At 47.5% G+C, this 15709-nt stretch overlaps 1 protein-coding gene across 2 annotated transcripts in view; it reads left to right on the forward strand.

The window, feature by feature from the left end:
• LOC134980847 (putative N-acetylated-alpha-linked acidic dipeptidase) overlaps positions 1-15709 on the forward strand; it is a 466241-nt gene that overhangs the window by 389847 nt on the left and 60685 nt on the right. For both annotated transcript variants that reach the window (XM_063947838.1, XM_063947839.1), the window contains exon 16: positions 2080-2161. In XM_063947838.1, the coding sequence (XP_063803908.1) occupies positions 2080-2161 (82 nt within the window). The remainder of the gene's footprint in view (positions 1-2079; positions 2162-15709) is intronic.

Here is a 15709-nt window from a genome sequence, read left to right on the forward strand (position 1 = left end):
TTAACGAGATGCGTTCCACTATCACTTTTCTTCACTATCCTGTAACTAAACTCTGGTCCGGTTCCTCCTTTCAACCTAAGGGCATCTAGTTTATTATATTTTGTCCAGGGCCGGTTCCGGGGCTTCTGGCGCCCCGGGCGGCATTAGGGGGCGTGGCTTCGTGCAGGGGGCATGGTCATTTACGCCCCCTGTACAGACTGAAATGATGTGTGGTGCGTGATGACGTCATCGCGCACCGCACAGCAAAGGTCCTCTCCACGAAGGTAAACTAGACGCGTAGCGTCTAGTTCCCTTCATGGAGAGGACCTTTGCTGTGTGGTGCGCGATGACGTCATCGCGCACCGCACAGCAAAGGTCCTCTCCACGAAGGTAAACTAGACGCGTAGCGTCTAGTTCCCTTCATGGAGAGGACCGTCGCTGTGTGGTGCGCGATGACGTCATCGCGCACCGCACAGTAAAGGACCTCTCCACGAAGGGAAACAAGACGCGTACGCGCCTAGTTTCCCTTCCCAGCGGCAGCGGGGGGGCAGCGGCCAGCGGCAGCAGGGGGGCAGCGGGGGGCACACAGCAGCAGCGGATCTTGCCCTGGTGCGGCGCCCTCTGGATGGCGCCCTGCGCCCTCCGGAAGGCGGCGCCCCGGCCAAAATTCCTGCTTGCCCGTGGCAAGATCCGCTACTGATGTCATGTTGTCACCACTATGATAGCTGTATTTTGCACTATCTTGTTACCGGGACACGCCAACCGGAAATGACGCATGCGTTCCACCACTTAATAGGACGACTAGATCGCCGTTTATGATATTTATATCTTTTCTGCTTAATTTCCTCACTGTTCTTCTGTACCTTTTTCCACCTATGTCTAATTGTCACCTTTTTGAGTGTCAATTGGAATATTATATAACGTTTTCCTTAATGATCCAAAAATTGCATCACAGGAAGTGATGTCATCATAAATTTTCCTCTTTGGGTATAAATAGAGCATGCCTGCCCAGTGGGTCCATCCCCTTGATGAAGTCCAGTTGCTGACAGACGAAACGCTTTGGGACTACCTGTGGACATTTCCTCTTATGGACAGATAAGCCTTATAAAATTTGAATTCTGTATGCATGCCTTCCAGCTATTTATGGACAGATAAGATTGATATAATCCCTTATTCTGTACGCATGATATACAGCTATTCATGTACTTTTATGTTTTTATGTAGTTTTTATGTCATTACGTGTATTAAATATTTGTACTTTTTATATATACACTGCTCAGGCTATATATTGATTGTGCTTTGGGAATATGCTGGTTCCCTAATTGAGCCTATGGAATTTCTGCAGTGATGTGATTTGAAATTTTAAACGGTACACACTATGTCTGTTTTCCATTGCTTTATCCACATGTATTAAGCGACAAAGAAGTACCGATTGAACTAAGCTTCTTTTGCTATCAGATAAGTTGTCTAAACCGGTTTTTACTACACCGCTCCTTGATACCTTCATTCACCTTGATATACAAATTACACTCTTGGGCGCTTGTATTCACCAATTCCTCTAATATATATATATATATATTAGTTCCTTTGTGAAATAGGTGGCAATCCTATAATTTTAACATTTAAATAAAAAAAATGTTTTATTGTATGTTGCATATGGTATTTTTATATACACCTACTGCATCTACCGATATGGATAACATTGAAATGATGCCACAATCCGGGGGAGGGCTTGCACTTTATTAAATTAAGCACATTATATGGATATTGTGTAATTTCTGTTATAATAATTTTTAAAGTGGTATTATTTGCTGACACAAAAGCATGAAGTCACTAACATACTGGCTCTTTTACCAGAAAGATATAAATCTGAAGAGTAGACAAGCCTGGGAAGATAAATTTACCAAGATAATACTCATATAAAATCATTTGTGGATCATGAAATGAAAAAACAAAACAAAAAACAACTAGCTATAAAATACTAATAAATTGAATCTGAAGGGACACATGCAAGCTTGTTTACTGATTCTTAGGGGACTTATTGTGTTATATGAAACGACTGAATGAATTTACTTTAGCTCTTAAACTTTCATTTTCCAGATCCAGTAAGGGAAGCAGTTGAAGAATTTCATCAAGCTGCTAAATCTTTACAAGGAAGGGCTGAGAAAATAAACAGAGAAAAGTGAGTGAGACTTCTGTCCATATAAGTGGATTTTACTCCTTCTTATTCATAGAAAGTGGGAGACAATTCTGACAGGATTTACAGTCGCTCAGGAAAGTGCAGTAGCTAACTTTGATGCTCCATGAATAACCTTGTAATAATAAGTAACCTCGATTTAAGGCGCGGAGAGTGATAAAATGAATTGAGATAAAGTACCAGTCAATCTGCTTCTGTCTTACAGGCTGTGTTTGAAAAATGACAGTTAAGAGCTGATTGGTTGGTATTTTATCTCTCTCTACTACTCTCCAAGGCTTAGTACATCTGCCCTATTGACACATAAGCACATTGATTAAACAATAAAATGTTAGAGAAGTCTGGTTTTGTTTTATTTACAATTGTAGTAAATACCCTGAAACTATATTTGTAGGGTTAAAAGATGGGGTTTGTAATGCTTTCCTTTTTTAGAACAATAGCATTTTCTGAATAATGTGAGTCATGGGCAATATACCTTTATTCCAAGACTTTACCACATTTGTCTGATCAGCCAGTGCTAAGTGATTGCTAAAGCCTATAGAATTGATATCTCTTTGTCTAGAGATCATCGTGGAGATTCCTAACACCCCTCACATATATACATTTCAGTGCCACTTGAGGGGATTTTGTAGTATTTTTCTTGTTATAATATAATAAACAATGCACATTCCTAGTGGCATAGCTATAATGGGTGCAGGGGGTGAGTGCCCATTAGTCTAAGGGGGCCCTGCAATGCATACTCTATACCCAAAACAAATACCTCCAAAGAGCAGTGCCATCTTTCAGGTGAGATCTTTGTAAATATGGTGCAGTTGACAGCAAAGACTCTGGCTCTGTGACTAAGTATGTGCTGTCTGCCTTCACTATTTTCCTGAAAACATAAATTGAAACATGGCGGCTCTGGTAGCAGCTACACGATAGGTAGGAGCCCACCGCACATAGGGGGCTATTAAGACTTCATCGCTATTGTGATGAAATTGCAGACAGACGGTTATCGGCCATCTGCGCATGTGCCACGATCGCATTGCACACACGCGGATGGTCACAATGCAATCGCAATGTGATTGACAAGCGTTAGGCGTTCAGGGGGTGGCGACTTGGCGGGAGTGGTTCAGGAAACGCATGCCTGTCATGGCTATTTCTGGGGAGGCCGGATGACGTCACCTGCCTTTCCTGCAATGGGAAACATGCAGCGGTGCACCTGCATATGCAGCTTGTGCAGGACACGGCACTACACATGCTGGGCGGCCCTCAGCATGCAATTTTATCAGTAGCTGTTTTGTGTGTTTAGCTGAGCCTGAATAACCCCCAACGAATAAGCCCCAACATTTATTAGTCTTCTGCACTGCTGCTTTACGCAACGTATGCAGTAACACTTAGCTTAACACACACACATATATATATATATATTTCTGCTGCGAGGTACACTGGGCTCCACAAGGAAAGACATAGCGGCTCCACAAGGAAAGACAATAGGGGGTGTAGAGTAGGATCTTGATCCGAGGCACCAACAGGCTCAAAAGCTTTGGCTGCTCCCAGAATGCATAGCACCGCCTCCTCTATAACCCCGCCTCCCTGCACAGGAGCTCAGTTTTGTAGTTGGTGCCGCAGATAGCAGGCACATAACAGAGGGGCTGCTCTGGGCAGCCCTAAGAAGAGCTTTATTTGAGAAGAAAAGTGAAGACTTCAAGGGCTGTAGCAGTGTGTACATGTCTGGAGACATTCACCGCTGCAGCTCCATCTCTCCCCAGCGGCGCTCCCAAGCCCTGGTTGCCGGGTAATTACAGCAGGAGCCTCCGGTTTTCTTGTGGTCAGGCACACACGATGGGGCTCTCCGGGATCGCGTAGCCGCACTTCGGGAGGTGGTGAGTGGGTCCTGCTAGCGGGACCCGTACTTTATCACGATCCGGCGCGGTCGGTGGGAGGCGGGCCGCGCGCGCTGGCGGTGGACACTGTGGCAGTACAGGCGATCCCACTAGATCACCAGGGCATGGGTGCAGGTCAGGTTTTCCCTTAAAACCTTTTTATTTGTAGCCCGCAGTACCTGGTGGTTTCGCCAGCAGAGGGGATAAGGCTTAGACCTGGAGCCCCTCCCCCAGCCCCGGGGCGCCATTTCCAGCAAATGTTCCCGCCCTGGAGCTGCATATCTGTCTCTCCCTCACTCCATGTCAGTGTTTGGGCGCCATTTCTCTCAGCTACACTGTTCCTGGGACTGCTTGGGCAAATCCTCCTGTGTAAAGCCGCCTGGTTGTCAGCGCTGTGACTTTACATGACACTTAAGTATTCTACATGTCAATTAGACAGTGTTAGTTAAGAAAGAGTGCATTTAGTCAGGGTTCTCTGGTACAAGTACCCTGTGATATACATCCAGTTCTTACTGTGCAGTGTTATATCTATTGACTACATAGCTTTATAAGCTGGTCCAGTGCAGTATTATTGTTAGTAATAACCTCTGCATTGTTTAACTGTGACTATATGTGTGTGCATTACCTTGCTGAGTGGTTTCCATTTCGTGTCTCTCACTCAACTTGCTATCCCTATATTCTATAACCTGAGGGGGCTTGGTGCGTCGGGTTTTATAATTATATATGATTTTCACAAGATATACTCTAAATACGTATTTTTCTCTGTGATTTTAGTCACCATATCTCTCCTGTATCTCTGCTTGTGCTGACTACACTGCGCAGGGGTTTGGGTAAGAGGTATTGTGCTGCTGCCAATTGTACTGTGCTACATGATACTGCAAGTTATATCATGTCTGCTTCTGAAGGTAACGGTTCTGGGGCTGAACACACTGCCAGTGTTGCTGAAGCCACAGATCCCTATGAGGACACTATAGCAGCTGTGGGCTCTGGTTCTGGGGGCTACTTGTCCCCCAGTGGGACTGTGGCAACGGGGGTACATAATGACCTACCGTGGGCTACTTTCTCCATGCTTCTACATATGCTAGTTAATAAACTAACACCCCCTGTGGGACCTCCTATGCCGGTGCAACCATTTGTGGTCCCCGCAGCTAACCTGCAGTGGGCGGACAATTTATCTGCTCAATTGAAGAGGTTGAACCAGTCCTTGACTACTAAAAAGTCTGACCCTCGCTCGCCTAAGACCAAGGGGTCCTCTAAGCGAGCTCTTATCTCCTCACAATCCACTGCTGTCACTGACACCTCGTCTGATGCCGATGGCGCTTACACTGACCCCACAGATTCTGACACAGATACTGCTGATGGGAAGGGTAGTTCACATGTGGATGTTCCTGATCTTTTGGAGGCTATTAAGTAGAGATGAGCGGGTTCGGTTTCTCTGAATCCGAACCCGCACGAACTTCATGTTTTTTTTCACGGGTCCGAGCGACTCGGATCTTCCCGCCTTGCTCGGTTAACCCGAGCGCGCCCGAACGTCATCATGACGCTGTCGGATTCTCGCGAGACTCGGATTCTATATAAGGAGCCGCGCGTCGCCGCCATTTTCACACGTGCATTGAGATTGATAGGGAGAGGACGTGGCTGGCGTCCTCTCCATTTAGATTAGAAGAGAGAGAGAGAGAGATTGACCTGATTTACTGGAGCTTAGGAGTACTGTAGAACTGTAGAGAGTGCAGAGTTTACTAGTGACTGACCACAGTGACCACCAGACAGTGCAGTTTTATTTAATATATCCGTTCTCTGCCTGAAAAAAACGATACACAGTGACTCAGTCACATACCATATCTGTGTGCACTGCTCAGCCCAGTGTGCTGCATCATCTATGTATATATCTGACTGTGCTCAGCTCACACATCTTATAATTGTGGGGGAGACTGGGGAGCACTGCAGTGCCAGTTATAGGTTATAGCAGGAGCCAGGAGTACATATTATTATTAAAATTAAACAGTGCACACTTTTGCTGCAGGAGTGCCACTGCCAGTGTGACTGACCAGTGACCTGACCACACTGACCACCAGTATAGTTAGTAGTATAGTATACTATATTGTGATTGCCTGAAAAAGTTAAACACTCGTATCTGACTGTGCTCAGCTCACACATCTTATAATTGTGGGGGAGACTGGGGAGCACTGCAGTGCCAGTTATAGGTTATAGCAGGAGCCAGGAGTACATATTATTATTAAAATTAAACAGTGCACACTTTTGCTGCAGGAGTGCCACTGCCAGTGTGACTGACCAGTGACCACCTGACCACACTGACCACCAGTATAGTTAGTAGTATAGTATACTATATTGTGATTGCCTGAAAAAGTTAAACACTCGTCGTGTGACTTCACTTGTGTGGTGTTTTTTTTTTTATTCTATAAAAAACTCATTCTGCTGACAGACAGTGTCCAGCAGGTCCGTCATTATATAATATATACCTGTCTGGCTGCAGTAGTGATATATATATATTTTTTATATCATTATTTATCATCCAGTCGCAGCAGACACAGTACGGTAGTTCACGGCTGTAGCTACCTCTGTGTCGGCACTCGGCAGTCCGTCCATAATTGTATACCACCTACCCGTGGTTTTTTTTTCTTTCTTCTTTATACATACATACTACTACTACATCTCTTTATCAACCAGTCTATATTAGCAGCAGACACAGTACAGTACGGTAGTCCACGGCTGTAGCTACCTCTGTGTCGGCACTCGGCAGTCCGTCCATAATTGTATACCACCTACCCGTGTTTTTTTTTTCTTTCTTCTTTATACATACATACTACTACTACTACATCTCTTTATCAACCAGTCTATATTAGCAGCAGACACAGTACAGTACGGTAGTCCACGGCTGTAGCTACCTCTGTGTCGGCACTGGGCAGTCCGTCCATAATTGTATACCACCTACCCGTGGTTTTTTTTTCTTTCTTCTTTATACATACATACTACTACATCTCTTTATCAACCAGTCTATATTAGCAGCAGACACAGTACAGTACGGTAGTCCACGGCTGTAGCTACCTCTGTGTCGGCACTGGGCAGTCCGTCCATAATTGTATACCACCTACCCGTGGTTTTTTTTTCTTTCTTCTTTATACATACATACTACTACTACATCTCTTTATCAACCAGTCTATATTAGCAGCAGACACAGTACAGTACGGTAGTCCACGGCTGTAGCTACCTCTGTGTCGGCACTCGGCAGTCCGTCCATAATTGTATACCACCTACCCGTGGTTTTTTTTTCTTTCTTCTTTATACATACATACTACTACTACATCTCTTTATCAACCAGTCTATATTAGCAGCAGACACAGTACAGTACGGTAGTCCACGGCTGTAGCTACCTCTGTGTCGGCACTGGGCAGTCCGTCCATAATTGTATACCACCTACCCGTGGTTTTTTTTTCTTTCTTCTTTATACATACATACTACTACTACATCTCTTTATCAACCAGTCTATATTAGCAGCAGACACAGTACAGTACGGTAGTCCACGGCTGTAGCTACCTCTGTGTCGGCACTCGGCAGTCCGTCCATAATTGTATACCACCTACCCGTGGTTTTTTTTTCTTTCTTCTTTATACATACATACTGCTACTACATCTCTTTATCAACCAGTCTATATTAGCAGCAGACACAGTACAGTACGGTAGTCCACGGCTGTAGCTACCTCTGTGTCGGCACTCGGCAGTCCATCCATAATTGTATACTAGTATCCATCCATCTCCATTGTTTACCTGAGGTGCCTTTTAGTTGTGCCTATTAAAATATGGAGAACAAAAATGTTGAGGTTCCAAAATTAGGGAAAGATCAAGATCCACTTCCACCTCGTGCTGAAGCTGCTGCCACTAGTCATGGCCGAGACGATGAAATGCCAGCAACGTCGTCTGCCGAGGCCGATGCCCAATGTCATAGTACAGAGCATGTCAAATCCAAAACACCAAATATCAGTAAAAAAAGGACTCCAAAACCTAAAATAAAATTGTCGGAGGAGAAGCGTAAACTTGCCAATATGCCATTTACCACACGGAGTGGCAAGGAACGGCTGAGGCCCTGGCCTATGTTCATGGCTAGTGGTTCAGCTTCACATGAGGATGGAGGCACTCAGCCTCTCGCTAGAAAAATGAAAAGACTCAAGCTGGCAAAAGCAGTAGCACCGCAAAGAACTGTGCGTTCTTCGAAATCCCAAATCCACAAGGAGAGTCCAATTGTGTCGGTTGCGATGCCTGACCTTCCCAACACTGGACGTGAAGAGCATGCGCCTTCCACCATTTGCACGCCCCCTGCAAGTGCTGGAAGGAGCACCCGCAGTCCAGTTCCTGATAGACAGATTGAAGATGTCAGTGTTGAAGTACACCAGGATGAGGAGGATATGGGTGTTGCTGGCGCTGGGGAGGAAATTGACCAGGAGGATTCTGATGGTGAGGTGGTTTGTTTAAGTCAGGCACCCGGGGAGACACCTGTTGTCCGTGGGAGGAATAGGGCCGTTGACATGCCTGGTGAAAATACCAAAAAAATCAGCTCTTCGGTGTGGAAGTATTTCACCAGAAATGCGGACAACAGGTGTCAAGCCGTGTGTTCCCTTTGTCAAGCTGTAATAAGTAGGGGTAAGGACGTTAACCACCTCGGAACATCCTCCCTTATACGTCACCTGCAGCGCATTCATAATAAGTCAGTGACAAGTTCAAAAACTTGGGTCGACAGCGGAAGCAGTCCACTGACCAGTAAATCCCTTCCTCTTGTAACCAAGCTCACGCAAACCACCCCACCAACTCCCTCAGTGTCAATTTCCTCCTTCCCCAGGAATGCCAATAGTCCTGCAGGCCATGTCACTGGCAATTCTGACGAGTCCTCTCCTGCCTGGGATTCCTCCGATGCATCCTTGCGTGTAACGCCTACTGCTGCTGGTGCTGCTGTTGTTGCTGCTGGGAGTCGATGGTCATCCCAGAGGGGAAGTCGTAAGCCCACTTGTACTACTTCCAGTAAGCAATTGACTGTCCAACAGTCCTTTGCGAGGAAGATGAAATATCACAGCAGTCATCCTGTTGCAAAGCGGATAACTGAGTCCTTGACAACTATGTTGGTGTTAGACGTGCGTCCGGTATCCGCCGTTAGTTCACAGGGAACTAGACAATTTATTGAGGCAGTGTGCCCCCGTTACCAAATACCATCTAGGTTCCACTTCTGTAGGCAGGCGATACCGAGAATGTACACGGACGTCAGAAAAAGACTCACCAGTGTCCTAAAAAATGCAGTTGTACCCAATGTCCACTTAACCACGGACATGTGGACAAGTGGAGCAGGGCAGGGTCAGGACTATATGACTGTGACAGCCCACTGGGTAGATGTATGGACTCCCGCCGCAAGAACAGCAGCGGCGGCACCAGTAGCAGCATCTCGCAAACGCCAACTCTTTCCTAGGCAGGCTACGCTTTGTATCACCGCTTTCCAGAATACGCACACAGCTGAAAACCTCTTACGGCAACTGAGGAAGATCATCGCAGAATGGCTTACCCCAATTGGACTCTCCTGTGGATTTGTGGCATCGGACAACGCCAGCAATATTGTGTGTGCATTAAATATGGGCAAATTCCAGCACGTCCCATGTTTTGCACATACCTTGAATTTGGTGGTGCAGAATTTTTTAAAAAACGACAGGGGCGTGCAAGAGATGCTGTCGGTGGCCAGAAGAATTGCGGGACACTTTCGGCGTACAGGCACCACGTACAGAAGACTGGAGCACCACCAAAAACTACTGAACCTGCCCTGCCATCATCTGAAGCAAGAAGTGGTAACGAGGTGGAATTCAACCCTCTATATGCTTCAGAGGTTGGAGGAGCAGCAAAAGGCCATTCAAGCCTATACAATTGAGCACGATATAGGAGGTGGAATGCACCTGTCTCAAGTGCAGTGGAGAATGATTTCAACGTTGTGCAAGGTTCTGATGCCCTTTGAACTTGCCACACGTGAAGTCAGTTCAGACACTGCCAGCCTGAGTCAGGTCATTCCCCTCATCAGGCTTTTGCAGAAGAAGCTGGAGGCATTGAAGAAGGAGCTAAAAGGGAGCGATTCCGCTAGGCATGTGGGACTTGTGGATGCAGCCCTTAATTCGCTTAACAAGGATTCACGGGTGGTCAATCTGTTGAAATCAGAGCACTACATTTTGGCCACCGTGCTCGATCCTAGATTTAAAACCTACCTTAGATCTCTCTTTCCAGCAGACACAAGTCTGCTGGGGTGCAAAGACCTGCTGGTGACAAAATTGTCAAGTCAAGCGGAACGCGACCTGTCAACATCTCCTCCTTCACATTCTCCCGCAACTGGGGGTGCGAGGAAAAGGCTCAGAATTCCGAGCCCACCCGCTGGCGGTGATGCAGGGCAGTCTGGAGCGACTGCTGATGCTGACATCTGGTCCGGACTGAAGGACCTGACAACGATTACGGACATGTCGTCTACTGTCACTGCATATGATTCTCTCAACATTGAAAGAATGGTGGAGGATTATATGAGTGACCGCATCCAAGTAGGCACGTCACACAGTCCGTACTTATACTGGCAGGAAAAAGAGGCAATTTGGAGGCCCTTGCACAAACTGGCTTTATTCTACCTAAGTTGCCCTCCCACAAGTGTGTACTCCGAAAGAGTGTTTAGTGCCGCCGCTCACCTTGTCAGCAATCGGCGTACGAGGTTACATCCAGAAAATGTGGAGAAGATGATGTTCATTAAAATGAATTATAATCAATTCCTCCGCGGAGACATTGACCAGCAGCAATTGCCTCCACAAAGTACACAGGGAGCTGAGATGGTGGATTCCAGTGGGGACGAATTGATAATCTGTGAGGAGGGGGATGTACACGGTGATATATCGGAGGATGATGATGAGGTGGACATCTTGCCTCTGTAGAGCCAGTTTGTGCAAGGAGAGATTAATTGCTTCTTTTTTGGTGGGGGTCCAAACCAACCCGTCATATCAGTCACAGTCGTGTGGCAGACCCTGTCACTGAAATGATGGGTTGGTTAAAGTGTGCATGTCCTGTTTATACAACATAAGGGTGGGTGGGAGGGCCCAAGGACAATTCCATCTTGCACCTCTTTTTTCTTTTATTTTTCTTTGCGTCATGTGCTGTTTGGGGAGGGTTTTTTGGAAGGGACATCCTGCGTGACACTGCAGTGCCACTCCTAGATGGGCCCGGTGTTTGTGTCGGCCACTAGGGTCGCTAATCTTACTCACACAGCTACCTCATTGCGCCTCTTTTTTTCTTTGCGTCATGTGCTGTTTGGGGAGGGTTTTTTGGAAGGGACATCCTGCGTGACACTGCAGTGCCACTCCTAGATGGGCCAGGTGTTTGTGTCGGGCACTTGGGTCGCTGAGCTTAGTCACACAGCTACCTCATTGCACCTCTTTTTTTCTTTGCGTCATGTGCTGTTTGGGGAGTGTTTTTTGGAAGGGCCATCCTGCGTGACACTGCAGTGCCACTCCTAGATGGGCCCGGTGTTTGTGTCGGCCACTAGGGTCGCTTAGCTTAGTCATCCAGCGACCTCGGTGCAAATTTTAGGACTAAAAATAATATTGTGAGGTGTGAGGTATTCAGAATAGACTGAAAATGAGTGGAAATTATGGTTTTTGAGGTTAATAATAATATGGGATCAAAATGACCCCCAAATTCTATGATTTAAGCTGTTTTTTAGGGTTTTTTGAAAAAAACACCCGAATCCAAAACACACCCGAATCCGACAAAAAAAATTCGGTGAGGTTTTGCCAAAACGCGGTCGAACCCAAAACACGGCCGCGGAACCGAACCCAAAACCAAAACACAAAACCCGAAAAATTTCAGGCGCTCATCTCTACTATTAAGTTAATTTTACAGATTACGGATGATCCCGAGCCATCCGCCCCTCCTAAGAAACCAGATAGGTTCAAGCGTCAGAAGGTGGTTAAACAAGTTTTACCTCACTCTGACCACCTAGTGGATATACGTCAGGAACCCTGGGGAAACCCGGGAAAGAAGTTTGTGCCTCAAAAAAAGATGCTGGCTCACTGTCCCCTCGTGCCAGAGCTGTCTAAAATGTGGGAAACGCTCCTCCAGTAGACTCACATGTGGCTAGGATGGTGGTTTCCTCAGCTCTACCTGTCACTACCGTCACGTCTCTAAAAGAGCCTATGGATAAATGTGTGGAGGGTTGTCTGAATGCGATTTACACCCTCACGGGTACTGCACAAAGGCCCACTATTGCAGCAACATGGGCTGCAGAGGCTATTGAAGCATGGGCCTTGGAGTTAGAAGCTGAAATCTCTTCTGACCATGCTAGACAATGCTTGTCATATATTGTCACAGCTTCTCACTATATTAAAGAGGCGGCTTCTGATGCCGGTATCCTAGCAGCCAAGGCCTCTACTACATCAGTCCTGGCTCGCCGGATATTGTGGCTGAGATCCTGGTCTGTGGATCTGGACTCTAGAAAAACCCTGGAGGTACTCCCTTTCAAGGGAGATATTCTGTTTGGGGAGGACTTAAAAAAGATAGTGGCTGACTTGGCTACTGCCAAAACTGACTGTCTGCCAAGTACCGCTCCTTCTGTGTCGAAGGCTAAAGGTACTTCCTTTCGCCCCTTTCGTCCTTCAGGTAAAGCAAAATGTCAGGCGTTCAACAAGCAGGCCCACACTTCCAAACCTGGTAAGCCGAAGCCCAAAAGAGCCTGGGCTGCCCGTCAGTCAGCTTCCAAGACCGATAAGCCTGCCGCATGATGGGGCGGGCCTCCCCCTGGGGGATCCCAGGGTGGGGGGCCGGCTCCTAGGGTATACCCAGGAAAGGTTGAAGACCACTTCAGATGCCTGGGTGCAGGAATTCGTCACTCGAGGTTACGCCATAGCCTTCAAAAACCGCCCCCCTCATCGATTTTGCTGTACAGACGTCCCGTTGGACCAGACAAAGGCAAACACTCTACATTCGGTGGTACAGACCCTCCTGGATACAGGAGTCGTAGTACAGGTGCCTCTTGCTCAGAGGGGCCAGGGGTACTATTCGCCACTGTTTCTGGTCCCGAAACCGAATGGGTCCTCCCGGCCCATTTTTAACCTCAAGGCATTGAACAGTTTTGTGAAAGTTTCCAAGTTTCGTATGGAAACTCTTCGCTCTATAGTTCTGGCCTTGGAACCTGGGGACTTCATGGTCTCCCTGGACATACAGGATGCTTACCTGCATATTCCTATAGCAGTGTCATATCAGCAATACCTGAGGTTTGCGATTGGCAACCTCCATTACCAGTTTCGGGCGTTACCTTTTGGTTTAACTACGGCTCCGCAAGTCTTCACCAAAGTTATGGCGGTGCTGGCGGTGGTACTCCGCCATCAAGGGGTTAAGATACTGCCGTATCTGGACGACTTGTTAATCCTGGCAAATTCCCCAGAAATTCTCCTACGTCATCTGGATATGACTGTCCAGTTTCTACAAGCCCACAGGTGGCTCATCAACTGTAAGAAATCCTCCCTGGTCCCTGCTCAGAGCGTGGTGCACCTGGGAGCGCTATTGGACACTCACAACCAGCGGTTGTTCTTGTCTCAGGAGAAAGTCCTGAAGCTTCAGGACAGGATTCATTGCTTCCTTTCTCGTCCGCAAGTGTCGATACATTCGGCAATGCAGGTGCTGGGCCTCATGGTATCAGCATTCGACATGGTGGAGTATGCTCAATTTCATTCTCGCCCCCTCCAGAGGCTGATTCTAGCCAAGTGGGACGGCCTGCCTCACCGGATCAGGTCTCACATGATCTCATTGACTCCGTAGGTCCGTCTGTCGCTGCACTGGTGGCTCAGGGTCGGTGGACCAAGGAGGAATCTCTCCTCTCGATCAACATTCTGGAATTGTGGGCGGTCTATATTGTGTTGAACCTGGACCAGCATTTAATTCAGAACCGTCCTGTTCAATTACAGTCGGACAACGCCACCACAGTGGCTTACATAAATCATCAAGGCGGCACTCGAAGCAGTTTAGCAATGAAGGAAGTCTCACGGATTCTACATTGGGCATAACGCCATCTACCGGCCATATCGCCAATATTCATTCCGGGAGTCCTGAATTGGGAAGCAGACTTTCTCAGTCGTCAGGACATACACGCCGGAGAGAGTGGCCTCCATCCAGAAGTGTTTCAACTCCTAGTGGAAAAGTGGGGCCTTCCAGATGTAGATCTGATGGCGTCTCGACACAATCACAAGGTTCCGGTCTTCGGAGCAAGGACGAGGGATCCTCAAGCAGCATTCGTGGATGCGCTGGCGGTGCCGTGGAAGTTTCGGCTGCCGTACATGTTCCCTCCGGTGTCACTCCTTCCCAGGGTAATTCGGAAGTTCAAGCAAGAAAGAGGAATTCTGCTTCTCATAACTCCAGCGCGGCCCAGAAGGCACTGGTTCTCAGACCTGCAGGGCCTATCGTCAGAGCGTCCAATTCTACTTCCACAACGCCCAGACCTCCTTATTCAGGGCCCCTGTGTCTACCAGGACCTAGCCCGGCTGTCTTTGACGACGTGGCTCTTGAAGCTTCCGTCTTAAGGGCTAAAGGGTTTTCTGAGGCGGTCATTCAAACTATGTTGCGGGCCCGGAAACCGGCTTCTGCTCGGATTTACTATAGGGTCTGGCATTCTTACTTTGTTTGGTGCGCATCTAACGATTATGACGCTTCCAAGTTTAGTATATCCAAGTTGTTGGCCTTTCTTCAGCAGGGCCTGGACTTAGGCCTGCGTCTGGCCTCCGTCAAGGTTCAAGTATCTGCCTTGTCGGTGTGGTTTCAGAGAAAGACTGCGACCTTACCTGATGTGCATACCTTTACTCAGGGTGTGTTTCGTATCCAACCTCCCTATGTCCCGCCTGTGGCTCCTTGGGGCTTGTCGGTGGTTTTGGAGGCGTTACAAGAGTCTCCGTTTGAACCTCTTGGTTCAGCTGATCTTAAGTGGCTTTCCCTTAATGTGGTGTTTCTGCTGGCTATTGCTTCAGCTAGAAGAGTGTCGGATTTGGGTGCCTTGTCTTGTAGTTCCCCATATCTGATATTTCACCATGACCGGGCGGTTCTTAGGACTTGTCCTGGTTATTTGCCTAAGGTGGTTTCTTCGTTCCATCTTAACCAGGAGATTGTGGTTCCGGCACTTGTTTCTCCTGATCTGTCTCCCAAAGAGCGGTCTTTGGATGTGGTACGGGCTCTCCGTATCTATGTGAAGAGAACTGCTTCTATTAGGAAATCTGATTCTCTGTTTGTGCTGTTTGTATTTCACAAACGGGGCTGGCCTGCTCACAAGCAAACTTTGGCCAAATGGATTAGAATGGTGATTGCACATGCTTATGTGAGGGCTGGTCTATCAGCTCCTGCTCACATTACGGCCCATTCTACTCGGTCTGTTGGACCTTCTTGGGCGGCCCGCCGTGGTGCGACCCTTGAACAATTGTGCAAGGCGGCTACGTGGTCCTCAGTGACCACGTTCTTTAGGTTCTATGCCTTCGACACTGCCGCTTCCCAGGATGCTTCCTTTGGACGCCGGGTTCTTGTGCCCGCTACAGTGCGTCCCCTCCCATAAGGAACTGCTTTAGGACATCCCCTATGTCTTTCCTTGTGGAGCCCAGTGTACCCCGCAGCAGAAAACG

The sequence above is a fragment of the Pseudophryne corroboree genome, chromosome 12, assembly GCF_028390025.1.
Source record: "Pseudophryne corroboree isolate aPseCor3 chromosome 12, aPseCor3.hap2, whole genome shotgun sequence".
In the NCBI taxonomy this organism is placed as follows: domain Eukaryota; kingdom Metazoa; phylum Chordata; class Amphibia; order Anura; family Myobatrachidae; genus Pseudophryne; species Pseudophryne corroboree.